Below are 18,496 nucleotides of genomic sequence, written 5' to 3' on the forward strand. Positions count from 1 at the left end.
TTTTCCAATCCACTGTAGTGGTATAACTGAGTCAACAGGTATTACAATTTTTATGATTCTTTCACAAAGTGTAATGGTATGAGTGGTGATGAACAGTACAATTAATAAGATTTGGCATTCCGCAAATCCAATTGTTCTGTTTGAGTATTTCACTCCTCTTTCCTCTGTATGATGTGACATACTGCAGTTGTATCAATGTGTGTATGCATCAGAATAAAATATGCAATTCTTTTCAGCATATTAGAATTATCATGAGCCATTTACCAATATTTCTTCTTAGATGCTGACTAAAAGGTTTTCATTCTAGTCTTCCTTTTGCAGAGCATATAGATTTTCAACGTTATTATTAAACTGCTTCCAGTCAAATCAGTTCAGCAAGATTTGCTTTTAAAATCCATTTCATAATAATTTACATCAGTATTTGTATGAGTTTAAGTCACTGAATTTTTTGCAGGAATAAAATTCAGAATTCATAATGACCCAATTATCTTACCTTTAAAAAATCTCATTATAAATAGGAAATAAAGCAAGGGTTTCTTTTCATTGTCAATAAATAATCAAATAGTTCCCTGACACACCTATATATATCATTGGGAAATGAAACTCTAGGCAGGGAAACAAGGACTGTTGATTAGGAAACAAATGCTCTACAATTTCAGAAAATTATGTCACATAATTCACCTGAAGTTTTCACAGAGCAGGCAACCTAGGTAAAATGTTACTATCACATTTTATTATCAAATATAGGAGATTAATTTTTAAAGGGCTACTCCATCTAGTGAACCCAAAGATATTTTTAGAATTAAACAAGAGTTGTAGATTTAGAAGATTTAGATAAAGGAAATATATTCTGAGACACACTTTCATTGATTTATTTCTAGTTTAAAGAATGATACTTAAGACCTGTCCAGACAAAAAAGTGCAGCCATTAAGGACAACAGAGCTTCAGCAGGCCGTCTTCAGTTTATGATTCTGCATGTAAACATGTTTGACATGTACAGAACAGAAAACTCAAGCAAGCAAGTTTCATGAAGAAACACAGCTGTAAGTAAACACAGTGAAAATCAAAGACGATTAGGCCCAGAATGGTACATAAATGATTTTTTTAAAATATGCGATAAAATGAATATGGACAACAAGCAAAATATTTGCTAGATTTTTCTATGTATCTTTGTAGATGTATTTCCCACAGAATGCTACTGTGAATGGACTAGTCTGAAATATTGGGTTTTCTTACATATTTTTAATTTTGCATTAAAATGAAATATTTGTCTTTGATATTGTTGCGATTAGTCTGCTCTCTGTAATTTTCATAACTCTGGATCAAATTGAAGAAAGTATCTTTCATTTCAAATCAACCTGTAATATTTAAGCTTTTAAAAGTTGTATATTGGTACCAAAGCTATATATTTTGAAGTCTCAAATCTACAGATACTGAGATTCTACCTAAATTTGTTCTAAAAAATCAGTAGGAATCATACCTAAATTATACCATACATCCATCTCTCCACTCAGTGTTCTTACTTCAATGATTGTTTGCCCGAGGAAGTCATCTGATTCCTTTTTGAAATGTTGTTTTACTCTAGATTTGATGTCATCATCTTCATCCCATACTCTCACTTTTATTCTATCTGTAGAGTTATGGCATTCACTGTAGAAATAATAATAAAATACAAAATGTGAGTGATACGTAAGCTACATACATTCGTACTACTGTCTAATCCATTGTCCTCGATTTCTGTACACTTGCTTAACTGCATAAATTGACAGAATACAAACAACCTGCAACATTCTGTGGAATAAAAGGCCATACCATATTGCCAGGGACAAAACTACAATTACTCTATATAAGAGAAAGTAAAGAGATTAACTTGACTGAGTTATATATACATATGGATTGTATTTAGGAATGTCATTAACTCCTCATTAAAATTATTAATTACAATATGTACTTCTTGATGCTATTATTTAGCAAATATCTTCAGAAAGATACAGTTAGAAGGGGTTTATTAATTTAGGAATATGATGTAGTACATACAGTAGACCACAAAAGTAGTAGCCTAGAATGTTATAATACAAAATGTGAGAAAATCTTAAAGAATATTTCCAGTATGTGGCAGGAAGTTTTTGAAAAAAACCCAACAAGTATGCAGAAACATCACAGCAAGAAAAGACAGGCAATCAGAAAAACCTAGGGAAATAAGCAGCAGCTTTCTTTAAAAGATATATTAGTTTTTGCCAAGACCTCCATTCCCTGGTAAGCAGGAGGAGTAGGGACAGACTGCCATATACCAAAAAATTCCTTGCAAATTCAAGTGGCTTACTAATCCCTCATGAGCTGAGTAGATTTGAGAAACTACTGGATGTATGAAAGAGCGAGGTGGCTTCACTTGCAATCTGCAGAGTTCCCAGTGGATAAAAACTTTTTACTCCCAGCTCCATCCGCATATATTTGCACAGAAATGGAAAAGAAACTCTACTGCTGCTTATTCCTATAAGCCACAATGAGGACTGTTTACTATTGGTCAGTGTTGGCTTTTCATGACTTCACTGGAATATCCTAACATTGACTGCAGAAGTCTGTGGTACTGAAAACTTTCTGATGACATTTAATAGCTAATACAGACCTAGCATCAGTTATAAGCCCTGTCATACTGATGCATCTGTACTAACAGGGTTTTTTAATATTCATTCAATAATACTATAAAAATATTTTAAATATTACAAATCTTTTGTTATTTATAAATATAGCTTTAAAGTGTAGCAGCAAATTCTCATCTTCAGCAAGGTGTTAGTTTGACACTAGATTAAGAGTTCTTGAATTCTATTCTAAGCACTATCATTGCTCAGTGATCTGTCTCAGCGTTTCCAGCATTAAACCAATAATACTATAACTTATCTCCCAACTGGCATCCCTCAGGGGTGTTCTAAGAATTAATTAGTGATGGTTATGGGCTTTGGAAGTCTAAAGTGCTTTAAATGGTATTATTACTGTCAAGGCCAATCAGTCAGTAAAAATGGCATGCACAGCTTTTACTCTGCCTCACTGTGATATCATTCAGTATCACAGAAATGCTTGTGTCTGCCTGTATTCCAAATTTTAACATTGCAGATATCTCTGGTAATTAAAAACCACATTGTTCTGTGATTCGCAGAACTAATGAAGCCTAGTTTCCTTTTGTCTTATGACTGGCTTCCCTGACATCTAACTGCGATCACCTATTGAATCTTCTCCCACAATTGGGATTTTCATAAATTACCCCTTCATATGGACTCTGTGGTGTCTATTACGGGGTGAGCTCATACTAAGGACACTGTTAAGGTCTCATCTCTGTCTGACCACCTATTTTCATAGAACATGCTGGATGTAGTACTAGGAAATCTGTGAAATTTCTCTGACCGACCACAAAATTCAAAAGCTGTTGGCAAGGACATATAAAATATAGGAAGACACAGATGGATCAAATAAATATCTTTGCCTTAAGGAACTAGGCTAAACCCAGAAACCATTTAATTTTCCTAAAAGGTAGCCCTGAATTATTGCTTGACATTACTAGAGTCCTGAATTGCATTTAACTATGCACCCGATAGAAATATTAAACAGGGGATTTCTACAGTGGCATAGGGAGATCCATCTCTGGTGAGGCATTTATGTGATCATCATCATCATATTTGTGCTATTAGTAGAAATGTTTTTCCTGCTTTGCTTCTCAGGGAGATGCTGCATACAAAAAGTCATTAAATGGTACTTCAGTACAAATACATATTTTTATTCTCCTAAGACAGCACCAATTTCCCTCTGATGTACACTTAGCTGATTAAGGAATATTTATTCAGATGGTCAGGATGACAGCACTTTTCCCTGATATCCTCATTTGTCTCTCCCACAATTTTTTCTCCTTTAATCTTAGGTTAGTGAAACGTGGTGAGAACTATCACAACCAACGGGTTTACTCACACATTCATCTTCATGTATAAACCTTTAGCACTGAGTCAGCTCTGCTACATGTTTGTAACATTCCTGTGCAAGACCCCCAAACTAGCACAGATTTGTGATGTAATAACTGAAGGGTGGATGGACACGTATTTCTACTGGCCTGCCCTGTGGTAGTGAGACTGCAAGGAGATTTACTATTAAAAGCTACAGAACTGTCTCTGCATGATTCTACTTACCCGCCCAGCCTCTCAGAAACAAGACTATATAATGAGGTGCACACTATGCTTTAGTCACTGGTAATATCTGTGCGGAAGCTCTGTGGCTTTGCAAAAAGCATTAGGTAATATTCCTACTTCTGCTTACTCTGTCCAGGAAAATCAGCCCAGGGAGCTCAAGGCAAAGACAACATACACTTTTTTCAGTGCTCCTCTTCTAGCCACTCCACTTTATATGCTCAGTAAAAGCGTTCGCTAATGTGTCATACAGGAAGGTGAGAAGTGAATTGTGCTTTAGCACACAGAGAATGAAGATATTGATGTTTCTGAAAGCTGGAAAAGCTGCAGTATATTCAGAGATGCTAGATAGAAAAGATAGTTTTAATAATTTATCAACAACCTGGTGATGCTACATTACTTCTACATTTACAGAATGCCGCACAGACATGAAATAATCCTCACAGCACTCCTGCTTATTCTAATGGTTAGAGTAATAAAAAATGTAATGATAAACTATCTTTACTACAGTAGCCCAATGTAAATTTAATATTAGGTGCACTAGTATGACCTGATTGTACACCTCATCTAAGAGATCTGTACCCAGTGTTAAAATAACAACTGATTGATAGTATGCTACTTTCAGTAAAGAAATAAATGCAAATCAGTGAAGAAGCTGGTAAAGAATGAATGGAAACTAATTTCCCATTCTGTCAAAATGAAATACATTCATCATAACAGCATTCTTCCCTTGTAGTCTTCAATAAAATCTCTTACATCCACTAACAAATTTGCATACTCTGAATAGTTAGTCTAGGTGGAGAGGGTTTTTTTTTCCCCCTAAAGAAGTGTTATTTCTATAACTTAAAGAAAATAATTTTTCCAGTAAAATACAGTATTTTGGTGAAATTCTGTAAGCAATCCACAGACAAATTAGACTACCTCTGCGATGTAGAAAATGAACTTGACTGACAAGCCTTTGAAACACCTTTGCCGGCTCGCTTCCAGTTTTGCACATTTTGTAGCTTACCATTTTTTTTTCTAAATCAACTTTTAACCAACTGTTTCACAAATGAGTAGTCTAAAAATCAAACGTACACTACTTTTAATCAGAGCTCCAAAGTGGAGAAAAATCTTTCCTGTCATAATAAAACAGACATATCTGTTTAGAACTGGTCTTGTATTCCCTGAGCACGCAGCAAACTAGTTCAAGAGAAGACAGCTAGTGGTTGAAAATCTCTGAACTTGTACTCTAATAGGAAACTTTTCAATACACAGATAATGACCAGGTTCTTTTTAAAAAATATCCTCAAAAGTGACAGAACAAAGAAATGTAAAAAAGGGAAGCATTATACTATTTTTACTGCAATTTTACAACTGGGATAATGATTTGCAGACAGATTAAATCACTCTACAAGTATCTTCCTTACTTCTCTCCCGTAGTGCCCATTCCTCCTTTTCCAAATGTATTTAGCCTTTTTTTCCTCCTGAAGCACTAGCAGGCATTTTTATTTCCAACAGTGTTTATAAAAAAAATAATAGCTAAGTGTGAGATAGGTTTCTTCTGTAAACAATCTCTCTGCTCTCCAATGAGGATTTCCAAGATCCAAATAATATTCACCTACATAACTTTCCAGAAATGTCAAATCCAGAGCCAACATGACTTGCCAAAGTTCCAGAGGAGTCATTCTGGTTGTTGATGGACAAACCTGAAGATCTTTTTGTTTATTTTCAACAGGCTACTTCAGCTGAAGACTGCCAGCCTGCCTATGTAAGAGCACTTGCTGCAGAATCACTGTGGTCTGCTGTAATTGAAGTACACAACCTTTGTTTTTCGTGTATTTTGTTTTCAGTTTCTTTCTCTGTCTATTTCTGTTTATTCTGTTACAAAAGTACCCGAATTCTTTTTGGACATATGCTCATTAAGGCATGTAAAGAAAACATGATACATACCTCTTTGTGATACTAAGCATAAATACATTTATTATTCATATAATTGTTTCAGATGGATATTGCTTTAGTTGTAGACCATTACATATACCTTAGATGTCTTCCACAAACTAAAGGAATAGATTTTGGAAGACAATATTTCGTTCTCTTAAGTGCTGTATTCATTCAGTGAGTCAACACTGACTTAACTGGAAAACAGATAAAAATCAAGGTGCCACTTGGCTGCATGAAGTATGTATGTGAAAAAGTAGCTCAAAACATTGCACAATTAGAAAAAAAAACCATAGCAAAAGAGAGATCATTGCTTTTTGTAAGCCCCCTTACAAAAAGCATAAGGAATACAGTTTGTATAGCAGGAAATGCACATAAAACAATCCAAGAGTTGAACCTTGCTAAATTCTTATTCAATTTTATTCCCAATTTGCTATCTTGGATGTCATATAATCTAGGTGGGGAATGGAAGGTGGTAACAGAGATTTTGTTCTAAAAGGATACAGAAACCACACGGTCATGGAAGATAGTAGTAAAATGAAGTTCAGGAAGCCATTTATTACTACTATTACCCTCATGTTTATTATTATCACCATTACTGAAAGCGAGAACCAGATAAAACCATGGCATTGCTATAAGAAGTCTGTCCACTCTGTTCTTAAGTGTTCAGAGATAGTTCCATAGTTCTCAGGAAATCTATCTATTCCAGTACTTCACTAGTCTCACTGTTGGCAAACTTTTTCTGAAGTCTGATTTAAGCCTCTCTAAATGGAATTTGTGCCTATTAGTTCTTGTTCTACTATAACGCAGAAAGCACGGAAAAAAGGTTATTATTCCTTTCCTCTCTGCAGGAGAAAGGATGTGTTTAAAGACATCCATACCTCCACTACTTGTGTCTTCTCTAGTCTGGACAGTCCTAACAGTGTGGTCACAGGCCATGCTTTCTGATAAAGTAGAATGAGACTAATTATGCCTTTTCTTGCATTAGTTTACTCTGTCATAACAAAAAGAGAGTTGTATAAAATCAACCTGGACTGACAGCAGTTTGAAAAAACAGACTCAGTCCAAACATGCTGTACTGTGAAACTGAAAAACGTTATTGCTGAACAAACAATTTATCATTTGAATTGGTTCTTAGAGGTGTTCTGGTCTCTTTGTTTGGGCTGAGGCTGTGAAATACAGTGATTTTAATTAGTTGGATGTCTCTCAGAGACTTGGCTACTTACTGAAGAATTTTTAGAATAGATAAATCCAATAAACTAATTTGCAGCTTTCTATTACCCAGTTGGTTTTCTGTAATATAATTCTCTGTTACATACTCTTGCTTATGAAACAATCCTTAAGCTGTTTCAACAATTCTTACAAGACTGTGTTTAGATATCACTGGAAACTGGAACACCATTTAAACAGTAAACCAATCCTGTTGTCTTCAGGTACAGTGAAGATTATACTTTTTACAAGCCAGTTCAGTTGATCAAGAATGTATAAAATGACAGTAGGGAGGACTTTGGTAAGGTCCTCTTGTTGTATTTATTTCCTATATATGGCTGCTTATAGTAAGTATTGCTTTAAATGAATCCACAAATCATTTCTTTGCAGTATAAACAAACTGTGTGAGTGCTGCTTTTTGAAGTAATTCTAAGGAAAGAACATCCACAGCTGGATGCCTCAAATAGTTGCCAGAAATTCTCACTTCATCAGAAACTCTTGATTGAAATATCCAAAATATGAAGCAGTCGAACAGCTTCTCTGACCAACACACAGACTTTAGCTATCATGGTCTCTAATCTACATCAATGTTGTCTGGTGCTAGAGGATACTTTTCCCCAGTATTCTCTGCTAAAATATATAGCAGTAAGAATTCTCAGCAACATTCCAGTTTGTTTGAACAAACAGGTATTTTTTTTTCCCTGCTAGCAATTGTAAATTTTCTCTCTATTGGATTTTATGTCTGCATTGGTATTTTCAGTATATCACCAGGAAATCATCAAGAATGTCAGAAATCAGACAAATTCTAGCAGTTTAGTGATGATCATTATATTGGCCAGGTAGTAATCACAGTCTTCAAAAAACCCTTCTCATGGGTCTAATTTAAATCAAATAGATCAAATGTTTTCATGCAATGAAAGGATTAATAGACACTCAATGAAGCTATTTATCAGTCATATGGTGGCCTAGTGACAGCCAAAATAGAAAGAATAAGGTAATGTAAAATAATCATCCTGTTACATGGAAGACCTCTGTATTATACAACTGTATCTGAGGTGTTAATGAGTGGTCAGAGGAAACATGATACCTGCAAAATCTGCAAGGCAATTTGGAGATGTGTGCTTGCCAGACAACACTGCCAGAAAAAGCAGATGTCCATTATTTCAGCAATCAACTGTTGAAAATAGTCAAAAAGAGAATGAGAGTGGAGAAGACTTTTATTAGTGTATAGATCTTTGTACAGACAAAGCTGAAAACTGTACAGCCAAAATATCTCTTCCTCATAACTAAAAAATAAAAATGCAGTCCCTTTTCCTATATCAGGTGTCACACTCAACTAGAAGACGACAGGTGACAGATAGCTGCAAGACTCTTCCTTTGCTCTGGCATTGAAAAAAACCTCTCCTGACACTGATGTTTTATTGAAAAATAAAACCTTCTCTGTTATCTCCTTTCTAATAATGCCAATAGAAAGGATCAAAGCCCTTACCACCTATATTACATTCATTAAAGGAATATCTGCTGGCCTATTTACTTACCTTGTGTACAAAAAATATACATTTCAAGGAAAGATGTAATTCTTCCTCTGATAGTCTTGGTTTTTTTACTGAGATGCATGCAGCTGTATGTAAGCTCTACTTTAGTTATGGTTTATGAGTTCCCATGTTAAAATCTATGCCAGTGTCCCATGGTCATTTAGGAGAGGGTTACATTATGTTTTGTTAGAAACATTCACTCTCTGCTTACCATACAATCATATTAGGGTTATGTGTCATTCTGCAAACTAGAACACTGCCCTCACTCTATCTGCTATAACACAGCAAATGCACAGTGGGGAGCCAATGTTTTTTCCAAGTCCTTGTTTTGGAACAGATGGGGAGAGTTAAGCAAGTATTTTGGTATTATGAGTAAATATATGACTGTAGAATTTTTAGATATATTTTATTTCTGCAATTTATCATTTAGGAGTGATGATGACAATTAGTATTTGATTTTAAATAGGGCTATCAAATATCACTAGTAGAGCCTAATTTAAATGAAAATTCCTGAGTCAATGAAATAGTTATAATGATCAACTTTAGATTTAATCTTGTGGATAAACATTTATAGTTTATTTAATACACTTTAGAAATTCTTATATATTTTGAATTGAAATCCAATGCATTAAATAAGTCATGGAGATAACTTTATTTTAGAAAGTACAAGTGCTATAAAAATGATTGAAAATGGATTCAGTTCAAAGCAGTTACTCAAGAGATTTATGCTGTAGTAAGGTTTGGGTTTTTTTTTATTAATGTTATTGCTAGAGCAGCAGATGACAGTAATACTTAGTGCTGTGTGGAAAAAAAAATAAAAATTTCAAGTTTCCAGAGATTTTATGGTAGCACTACTCACATCTTTGAGAAAATACATTTAAAACTTCATACCAAATTTGATTAATTGCTCATCCAACTTTTGACACTATGCAACTCATACAACTAAGTGCAAGAAAGCAATTAATCTCCTATCTTTGGTTACTCACAGTCATTCAATGAGGTGTGACACTTCAACTGTTACTGGAGTAACACAAATAACTTGAAAAGAAAACATAGTCTGTATAGGGGAAGCCTGTGAAAAGTTTCTGAGTGTGTGTTTTCTCTGAATAAACTATTCATTACTAGTACTGGCATTTGAATATGTGAAAGGAATAGGCATATATTATTTAATATAATTGGATTACCTAGTACCTTTTCCAGACAAATAAAAGTGGCGTCTTTGGTCATACCTCTTTCAAACTCACTAGCGAAATGATAACCTCCTCAACAATAAGGTAGCAGTTTTTAGTGAAAAAAACGGGAAGAGAAAATAGCTGTTGTGCTACATGATAAGAAGGTAACCTCTCATGTTATGACATGGCACCTTCTTGAAGAAAACAGAGCTCTATTTCAAATGCTTGAGCCCTAACAGAAATTGTTTCAATGGTTTAGGTAGATAGAAATAATGACAACTGATATCTTCCTTATAGGAGGAAAGGAAGGTAAGCAGCAGCTAAACAGTGTTATAGCCTGAAGACAATTATTTTACATTGTGGTGAGTGGTTATTTGAAATTCTGTTGCACATGGCTACTAACTAGAGATTCTGAATCTTGACTGGGCAGTCTGCATGATCCTGAGCTGTTCTGCTGTTGCTTCATAAATTCAGGGTTGCTTAAAAAAATGACACATCATTGTTATCATCACTGATACAGGGTTTCATCAAGTTGTATCAAATTAACATCCGGTTTTGAATAGCACTATTAGGCATAAACATACTAGACTCATAACGTAGTACCAAAGGCTAAACTATTATATGTCAATAGTTTGCATATATTCTCAGTAAAAATGCAAATAAAACTGTTGTATTGGACAAACACTGAAATTGTATATCCTTTTCTATTATAATAATTTTTTCTTTTCATAATTTACTATACTAGTATTTTCACACAGCTTCCATGAAATACCTACTAACTTCATGTGATAATACTGTGGTGGGTGCTTTCAGGGTAGACTGAAACTTTTCTGAACAATCTAAAAAATCTGCCTAAATAAACAGTTCTGTTTCACTTAAAATTTTCCAAAGAAAATCTAGGGTTTATATTAGCCTTTCAGAATTCTTAATTGGCTTTAACAATAGTGGTTAAGTGCACATCATATATTGCAGCACATAGTAATCAAGCTGAGAAAAGAATAAATGCTGAAATACTTTTGTTACATATATTGGAATAACACTGAGGAAATTGATACTATTATCAGATTGGTCACATTCTCAGTCAGGAATGTGTTGTACCCTAAAGCAGTATTTTCAGGAAAGGAAGAGTATAGTACCTGTGAATTGGAATTCCCTGTACTCTAACATGTCTTTCTGAAAGAAGTTCTAGGAACATTGCCAGAACTAGAACTGGCATGAAATCACATTCAAACCTTAGTCAACATATTACAGACTGAAACATCTACTTTGTGGTCAGGGTTGAACTTCTGTGATATGCTGACAAGAAACTGCCATATTCAGTTCAGAGGCTGTGGCCAAAGAAACGAGACAGGAGGATCATACCATACTCTCCACATCAGACTTCTGGACAACACTCAGTCTTGGAAAGGATAGATATTACCAACAGCCAGGCCAGAGTCTGAAGCATACCAATTACTATCAGATTCCCTAGTTTCACCTAGGAGAATCATAATGTTGAATAAAAACACATTTAACTCGCAAGGTCAGCATCTGAGACACAGGAAAGCATTTATAATGCCAACATTTGGTATGATAGGTCAAAGTCTGAAAACTGTTACTTAAGTCCCTAAGAAATTAGGACAAATAGACACCACCAATAGATCCCCCCAAAGACATAATTATGAGCTGTATGATTACTATATAATAAAGTCACAATAAACTTCTATGCTCTCTCCATTCAGAACTTGCTAATTTATTAATGCTATGAGTATGCACAGTATTCAAATTAAGTAATTATTTCACTTGGTAGCATTATATTACCTAAATGTAAATTTAAAAAGGAAGAAACAACAGTATCTTCTATACTTACAAATAGAATTTTTCATCCCATACTGGATTCAAGTTTCCAAAAATAGTCTTTGTTCTCCGCTTGGTTTTGCCAACTTGCACAGTAACATATGGGTCACTTGAGCCAGTTTTGTCCTTAGCCTGTAAGCCCTGAGCACAAAGAACTGCAACAAAAGGAGAGAAATGTGCTTTAGCCCTCATAGCCTTCATTGCCAAGACATAAATCAGACAGTGACAATGGGAAACAAAGCCCTCAAACTGAGGGCTCCTGAAGCAAAGATTTCTGGATGAATTTCCCCAGTGTCTGTTACTCTGGAGATAGACAAGGCTCGTCTAACGACCCTTGTGGACTGTATAAACTTTACAATTATGGTTTAATAGAGTAATAAATTTAAAGATTCACTACAGAGCACAAAGCAAATACTTTTCTTGCCATGCATCATTCAGATACTCTTCTTGAACTTTGGTTTAATCAGCATGGCAAGTAATATAATATAATGTTGTTGTATAACTTGGCTTGAGTCTAATTATTCCCTAAAATTTCCATTCCCCCTTCCCAAATAAATAAATATTTCTAAAATGTCTCCAAAGATCCAAACTAAAATTTCCAAAATACCCCCCCCCAATTTTGAGAAATCTGCACTGTGGATTATGAAACTAAACATGAGGGGAATGGTTATGACTTTGTCATTTGTTTTTCTCATGTGAGAGATGAACCATGAGGATTTTCAGAATACTTCCTATTCTATCACAGACAGGGTGACAGTTCTGATCAATTATCATTAACTGTTTATGTATTTGTCAGCCTTTCTGACAGTTACTGTGGGTGTATAGTTAATGTATATGCATTTTGTGCTAAATATAAATACACACAATTTGATTTTCCATCATAATTCATAAAAGTGGAAAGCTAAGGAGAAAGCAGAACTGTCAAATAGCAGCCTACCAAACCCAGAGGGCTGCAGCTAAAACACTTGCCATGGATCCTAGCATCAGCAGAGTTTGTTTTATTATTTTGCACATATTATTTAAACCACCTCAGTGGTAACATTTAGTTAACATTCTCTAATGTCAATCATTTTGGATAATGAAGCTCCCTCAGTGTTCTCAGAAAACCAGTTACAGAGAAATGGCACTTTCTTACTCAGCAGATCAGCTCCCAGTGTGGGTTCAGTCATATCTGCCAACTTCAGTGAAAAAAGTAAGTTTCTGTTACTTTTTCACACATCTTATTACTGAAAAGACTAACTCTTAGAAATGAACTAGAACATATTTTGACTTCCCCATTCACCGTAAATCCAAAGGGAAATTTTTAGAAGGCAAGGAAGTATTCCTCTCCTATTTATGCAGGAGAATTAAGTGCCAGCTTAGAAAATGTCTTCCAGATTTGTTAACTATTCTACTGGCCTGAATACAAGGCAGCCTGAGTATCCTTTAGAGGTAGAATTAAAAGTAAGAATATGAGTTAAATATTTTCCCTGACATACCTCTCCATGTCCCCAGGGCTTGGTGACAGTCCTAAAATTCAATTACTCTGAGTCTCATGCACTGTCCCACAACCTTCAGAATGGCCTCCATTTTTCCTAATCCATCTGACTCACAATCTCAGATTTTCCCTAGATTTCTTCTGGCACATACTGCTATTCTTCAGCTCCAGGTACAGTTTATGTACTGCCCCAAATGTGATTGGGCTTTAGTTTGGACTACAGAGCCATGAATAACTAACAACACACCCACCAACTCTCACAGAGTAATTAATTTGTGGTCCACTTGACAAATGCTTTTCTCCTTCACCTCCTGAATGCCAACACTGAAAATGGCAATTCCATCTCTCAATGACCCTTCCTTGATATATAAAAAAAATTGCCATGGAATCCAAGACTATTATAGTAAAATTTTTTGAGCATGCAACCCAAATACATTCATTTATTTACAAAGTATATACATGTACCACTAATACATTATGTACATTATAAAACATACACAAACCCAGAAATTAAAAAAAGATGAGATAAAGGTGAAATAATATTTTAAAATTTTAAATTTTATTAATGTCACAGAAAACCTTTTGGCTATTACAAAAAAAATACTAATAATAATACTTTTCGTAAGAGCAATGTGATTGAATATGCTTCATTATTTTTGAAAATATTGGTTTAACACTTTGTGATACAGTGATTTGAAGATCTGGGTCTAAGTCCAGTTTATTTTCATACTCAGTTTTAAGCAGTCCAAACCAACTGACAAAGTTCGACAACTCTTTTAACACTTTGCCATGAGGTCACCAGCAAACCTCTGTGCAGTACAGAGGATATTCATGGTCATTTCCAAGCATTCTAAGGACTGTAAAGAAGAAAGACTTCACAATGGCCATCAAGTTTGACTGCAGCAAATACCTTGCAACCTGGCTTAGGAATTTTGGGGTAAAGGGTAAATGCAGAGCAAAACTGATTTTTTAGGTTTGGTTTCTTTTTTTTTAAATGATGGGTAGAACATGATGCCAGTTAGAGAAGGAATTAGCAGTCTTCTCTAACTTGGGGCACGACATATACTAAGCTATTTACATGGAAATACACATCTCTCAAACACCAGCAGGGAAAGATTACCACTATTCCCTCTGCAGATTATTAATATTTTGCTCCTCAGGAAGTCTGGATTCTCTTTCCATATTTCTCTAAGATCCAACAGTTAGCTTAGGTTTGCCTCTAAGTTTCTTCACTTGTTGTGGGAAATTCTCTCATGAAGAGAGAATCTTGCATTATCTCTTCAGGGTATAGTCAGCAAATTGAAGGAAGTGTTTACTTGCATCTATTTGACACCTGTGAGGCCACACCCAGATGAAATATTGTTTCTGCACTTTCAAGCTACCCAGCAAAAGATTGACAAACTGGAGAAAGTCCAACGGAGGGTTGCCAATTTGGTTAGGGGATTGGGGCATATGACATATGAGAAAGGAATGGGTTTGCTTATCCTGGAGAAGAGGAAGGCTAAGAGGAAATCAAGCTGCAGTCGTCAACTACATAAAGAGCATGTCACAGAGACCATAAGCTCCCAGACAAGCCCATCTAGTTGAGGATGTCCCTGTTCATTGCAAGGGGTTGGACTAGATGAACTTTAAAGGTCCCTTCCAACCCAAACTATCCTATGATTCTATGAAGCTGGAGTCTTCTCAAAGGCACACAGTGAAATAGTAAGATGTAATAGCTACAAGCTGCAGCAATAGAAATCCCAGCTGGATATAAGGAAAACAGTTTTACAATACGAGTGGTTAATAACTGAAACAGCTTGTCCAGTAAGTAGGACAGGTTTCCCAGAGAGAATGTGGAATCTCCATCCTTGGAGAGTTTCAAATCTAGTCTGGACAAAGCCCTGAGCAAGCTAATCTAACTTTGAAGTTAGCTCTGGTTTTAGCAGAAGGTTTGAATATACTGCAGAAATCCCTTCCAACATCACTTCCTAAATTATTCTGTGATTCATTTATTAGGTCATGATTCTGCACAACTCAAATCAGTATGAGTTTTACTTCTAGAAGAGAAGAACTAAGCCATTCAGCAATAAAAGTGAGTTTTGTGCCAACGCTAGTAAAGTGATGTTTACCTAAAAGATAGAGCGCCTGAAAATATTTGCACATTTACTGAGTAATTTGCTAAAATAATGCCATCTATCTACTCAGGGTATCCCAGTCACTTGTTTCATAAAGAAAAGAGTAGTAAAGGACACTCCTGTATTTTTTTAAGTGTGCATGTGTTTGATCTTACAGAGGATATATGGAAAATATCTTGTAAAATACGTTAGGAAAATTACCATATGTACAGGTGTGAAACATCAGGCACCAAGAACTGACTTAAACACAGCTTTTATGCAAGTTGCTGCAAGTGAGAAAAATGTGTCTTACTTAAGTACACACTATTGTTTATTTAAAAAATATAGCTTTTGTTTTACTCATTTTTAGCAAAACTGACTAGTAAAAGCTAAAAATAAGTTCCTAAAGTTTATATCCTTATCCCCCATAACAGGAATAATGCAAACCCTGGAGAAAGAGAAAATATTTAATTTACTTTTAATATCAGAAGAGGGATTATTATTTTTCATGACATTAAAACAAAATTGAGGCTAATTTAGATGTGAAATCTAACCAGAGTCCTTTACTGTTTCACATCACTGCCTTTTGATTTTTTGGCCTTTTAGTTTAATCTCTATTTGTCTCTAATCCAATATAACATGAAGTCAGGTTGACCTGTGTAGTCAGCTGAACTTTTATTTAGATTTTCTGTAGTAAGGTTTTAATTTCAAGACTGAAATATCAAAGTCAGAGGACCTGCAAATCTCTACGAGCAACCAGGCTAACACAATTGAAAGCAATCTTGAGTATGTTCCTGGTGTGCAGGTTTCCCTGGCTCAGCAGCAGTAAACTGGAACACACCCTTAGTCAAGCAACAAGAATGGATGACGAGTTTCAAACCAATGGGGTCTAGAATTGTAAGCTGCAGTGTTAGCATTATAGTCATTAAAAACCCAGAAATGCAATTGTGAACTTTAACTCTTGTAGCTGGGGGCAAAAAATTCAGCAGTAGTGCAGAAGATACTGGTAGAAGGTAGAGGAGACGCAACAAGACCATTTACTTATCTTCCTTCCTAGAGCAGTGGAATACAAAGTAGTTTTGCCAAGAGCTGTAACTTAAAACTATTCCAGTTAGGATGCTATAAATTCAACCATTTATAGATACACCAAATACGCAACTGAACACACGGTTCCAGCTCTAAATTATAATAAATCTTATTCCCGAACCAGGGGACTAGGAAAGAAGGAGCTCTTAGACCAAACAGTTCAGAAGAAAATTTACCTGTGATGGTTATTTTTGCTGACCATTTGGATGTTCCATCCAAAACACTTTGTTTTGCTGCTTTTGTGTATTGCACAAAATCTTCTTTGGAAATATTAAACATTTCCTGGATCACTTCAAACACTTCTGGTCTATTTTTCTCTCTAATCTTCATTCTTTCCTTCATAGCACTAATAATATTCTGTGTTTTATCTTCTGCACCATGTTTGGAACTTTTCTCAGCAGCTCCTGAAATGAGAGAAAAGGTCAATACTTTTATTAAAAAGTTACTATCAGTTCTTTTTCCTCCTCTAGAGTCTCCAGCCAATTCTTGGTACTGCAGTACTCAAAGGAGATAAGTGTTTTATCTGGATAATATCAAGCCTCTTATATTTATTCTTTGTGATACCTAAAATTACCAATAGATTTAGTTTAACATGACAGGTTAATATTCAACTTCAGTCAGGTATGTGTTATGCCTAGAAATATTTATTGAATCGTTACTATGTAGTACTGATCAGTACTGTGAAAATATCTGAACATGTGAGTAATATTTCTAATATAATTAGGCATACTGATTCTGCCAGAAAGCTGTGTAGAAGTGTGCAGTATCTGGGTCTGTCTGCTCTCTCCTTTGCCTCTGTTACTAGCTAAACTTCCATAATGCATATATGAATAATTCTTCAAATAATTTCTTACATTTTTTTCTGAGTCAGCATGATATAATAATATTTTCATTCCTTTCTCTCATTTTGGAGTAGGATGGTACAAGAAACCATACTTGGTTGATTAGGACACACACTTCCCCGCCCCCCAAATTAATAGAAACAGTATTTAAACCAGGTAATGTTTCCACCACATTTTTCAGAGAATTTTTAGTTTGACAGTAAGGACATTAATCTAGACTCCTGCTATGCCCTCCCACAGTGGAAATCCAATGAACAGTAGAAACAAATAGGCATAGCAGCTTCAGGTATTTTTTGACTGCTTCCAGATACATCTCAGTATTTGCTGATGCTGCCTGCACTCATGGGAAGTTTTTCATTCCTTCCTGGAAGAGTGTTCATTTAAAAAAAGTTAATTATAACATAAATCCATTTAACAAAGCATTCAGAATTTACTGAATGTAAGCATTCACTGTATTTAAGCATTTAAATTAGTTTAAGATTACCCTAACTGTCAAACACTTCTGTAACACTGACTTGACATCCTCACTCCAGATCAGTAGTGCACTCTAGCCCTTCTTTAAACATCATGCATGAACAAAGGAGTACTTCATAAAGCTCGATGTTAAGAGTGGAATCTTGTGATGGCTATGTAAGCCACTCTTCTATGCCCCGTCTCCGGAAGAGTAGACAGGACATTATACTCAGGTTGCAGCTGAATGAAGTGAATGCTTTGCCAAGAATTCTAACTCTGAAACAACCCAGGGAATTTCTGCAAGGAATACTGTGTCTAGTAGACACAAAGGAGGTTCTGGAAAGAGTGAGATAGGGATACAGAAACTTATGAATTTTAATTTTGCAAATTCATCATACTAAGAGTGATGTGAACCTGCATTACCCTGCTCTTAAGAGCTGCAAGCCAGGGAGAGGATTCAAGGGAGGTAATAGTAGTCTCCTTCCTCTTATGAAATAGAAAGATGCAAATGTATGAATAGATGTAAATATCATGGCAGTAGAAAGTAGAGAACCTTCTAACTAAACCCAACATATTTTGCTACAAAGGCTTGTGTCATGCAGATGGAAACCTAATAACAGAACACAGCTATTGCAGGGTTGGTTCTGAGATGCAGCAACACTTGGCTCTCTTTTGCCGATAACTTGGCAATGATCTATAA

General features: G+C 35.3%; 1 protein-coding gene across 4 annotated transcripts in view; it reads right to left on the bottom strand.

The window, feature by feature from the left end:
• The window catches only part of UNC13C (unc-13 homolog C), a 201,049-nt gene that overhangs the window by 111,935 nt on the left and 70,618 nt on the right, over positions 1-18,496 (bottom strand). For all 4 annotated transcript variants that reach the window (XR_011327075.1, XM_069798209.1, XM_069798208.1 and 1 more), the window contains 3 exons: positions 16,678-16,905; positions 11,856-11,997; positions 1,482-1,651 (listed from right to left, as the gene is read on the bottom strand). Coding sequence is in view for 3 of the 4 variants with exons in the window: in XM_069798209.1 (XP_069654310.1) it covers positions 1,482-1,651; positions 11,856-11,997; positions 16,678-16,905 (540 nt within the window). In the remaining variant the exon portion in view is untranslated. The remainder of the gene's footprint in view (positions 1-1,481; positions 1,652-11,855; positions 11,998-16,677; positions 16,906-18,496) is intronic.

Source organism: Haliaeetus albicilla, chromosome 12, assembly GCF_947461875.1.
Source record: "Haliaeetus albicilla chromosome 12, bHalAlb1.1, whole genome shotgun sequence".
Classification (NCBI taxonomy): Eukaryota; Metazoa; Chordata; class Aves; order Accipitriformes; family Accipitridae; genus Haliaeetus; species Haliaeetus albicilla.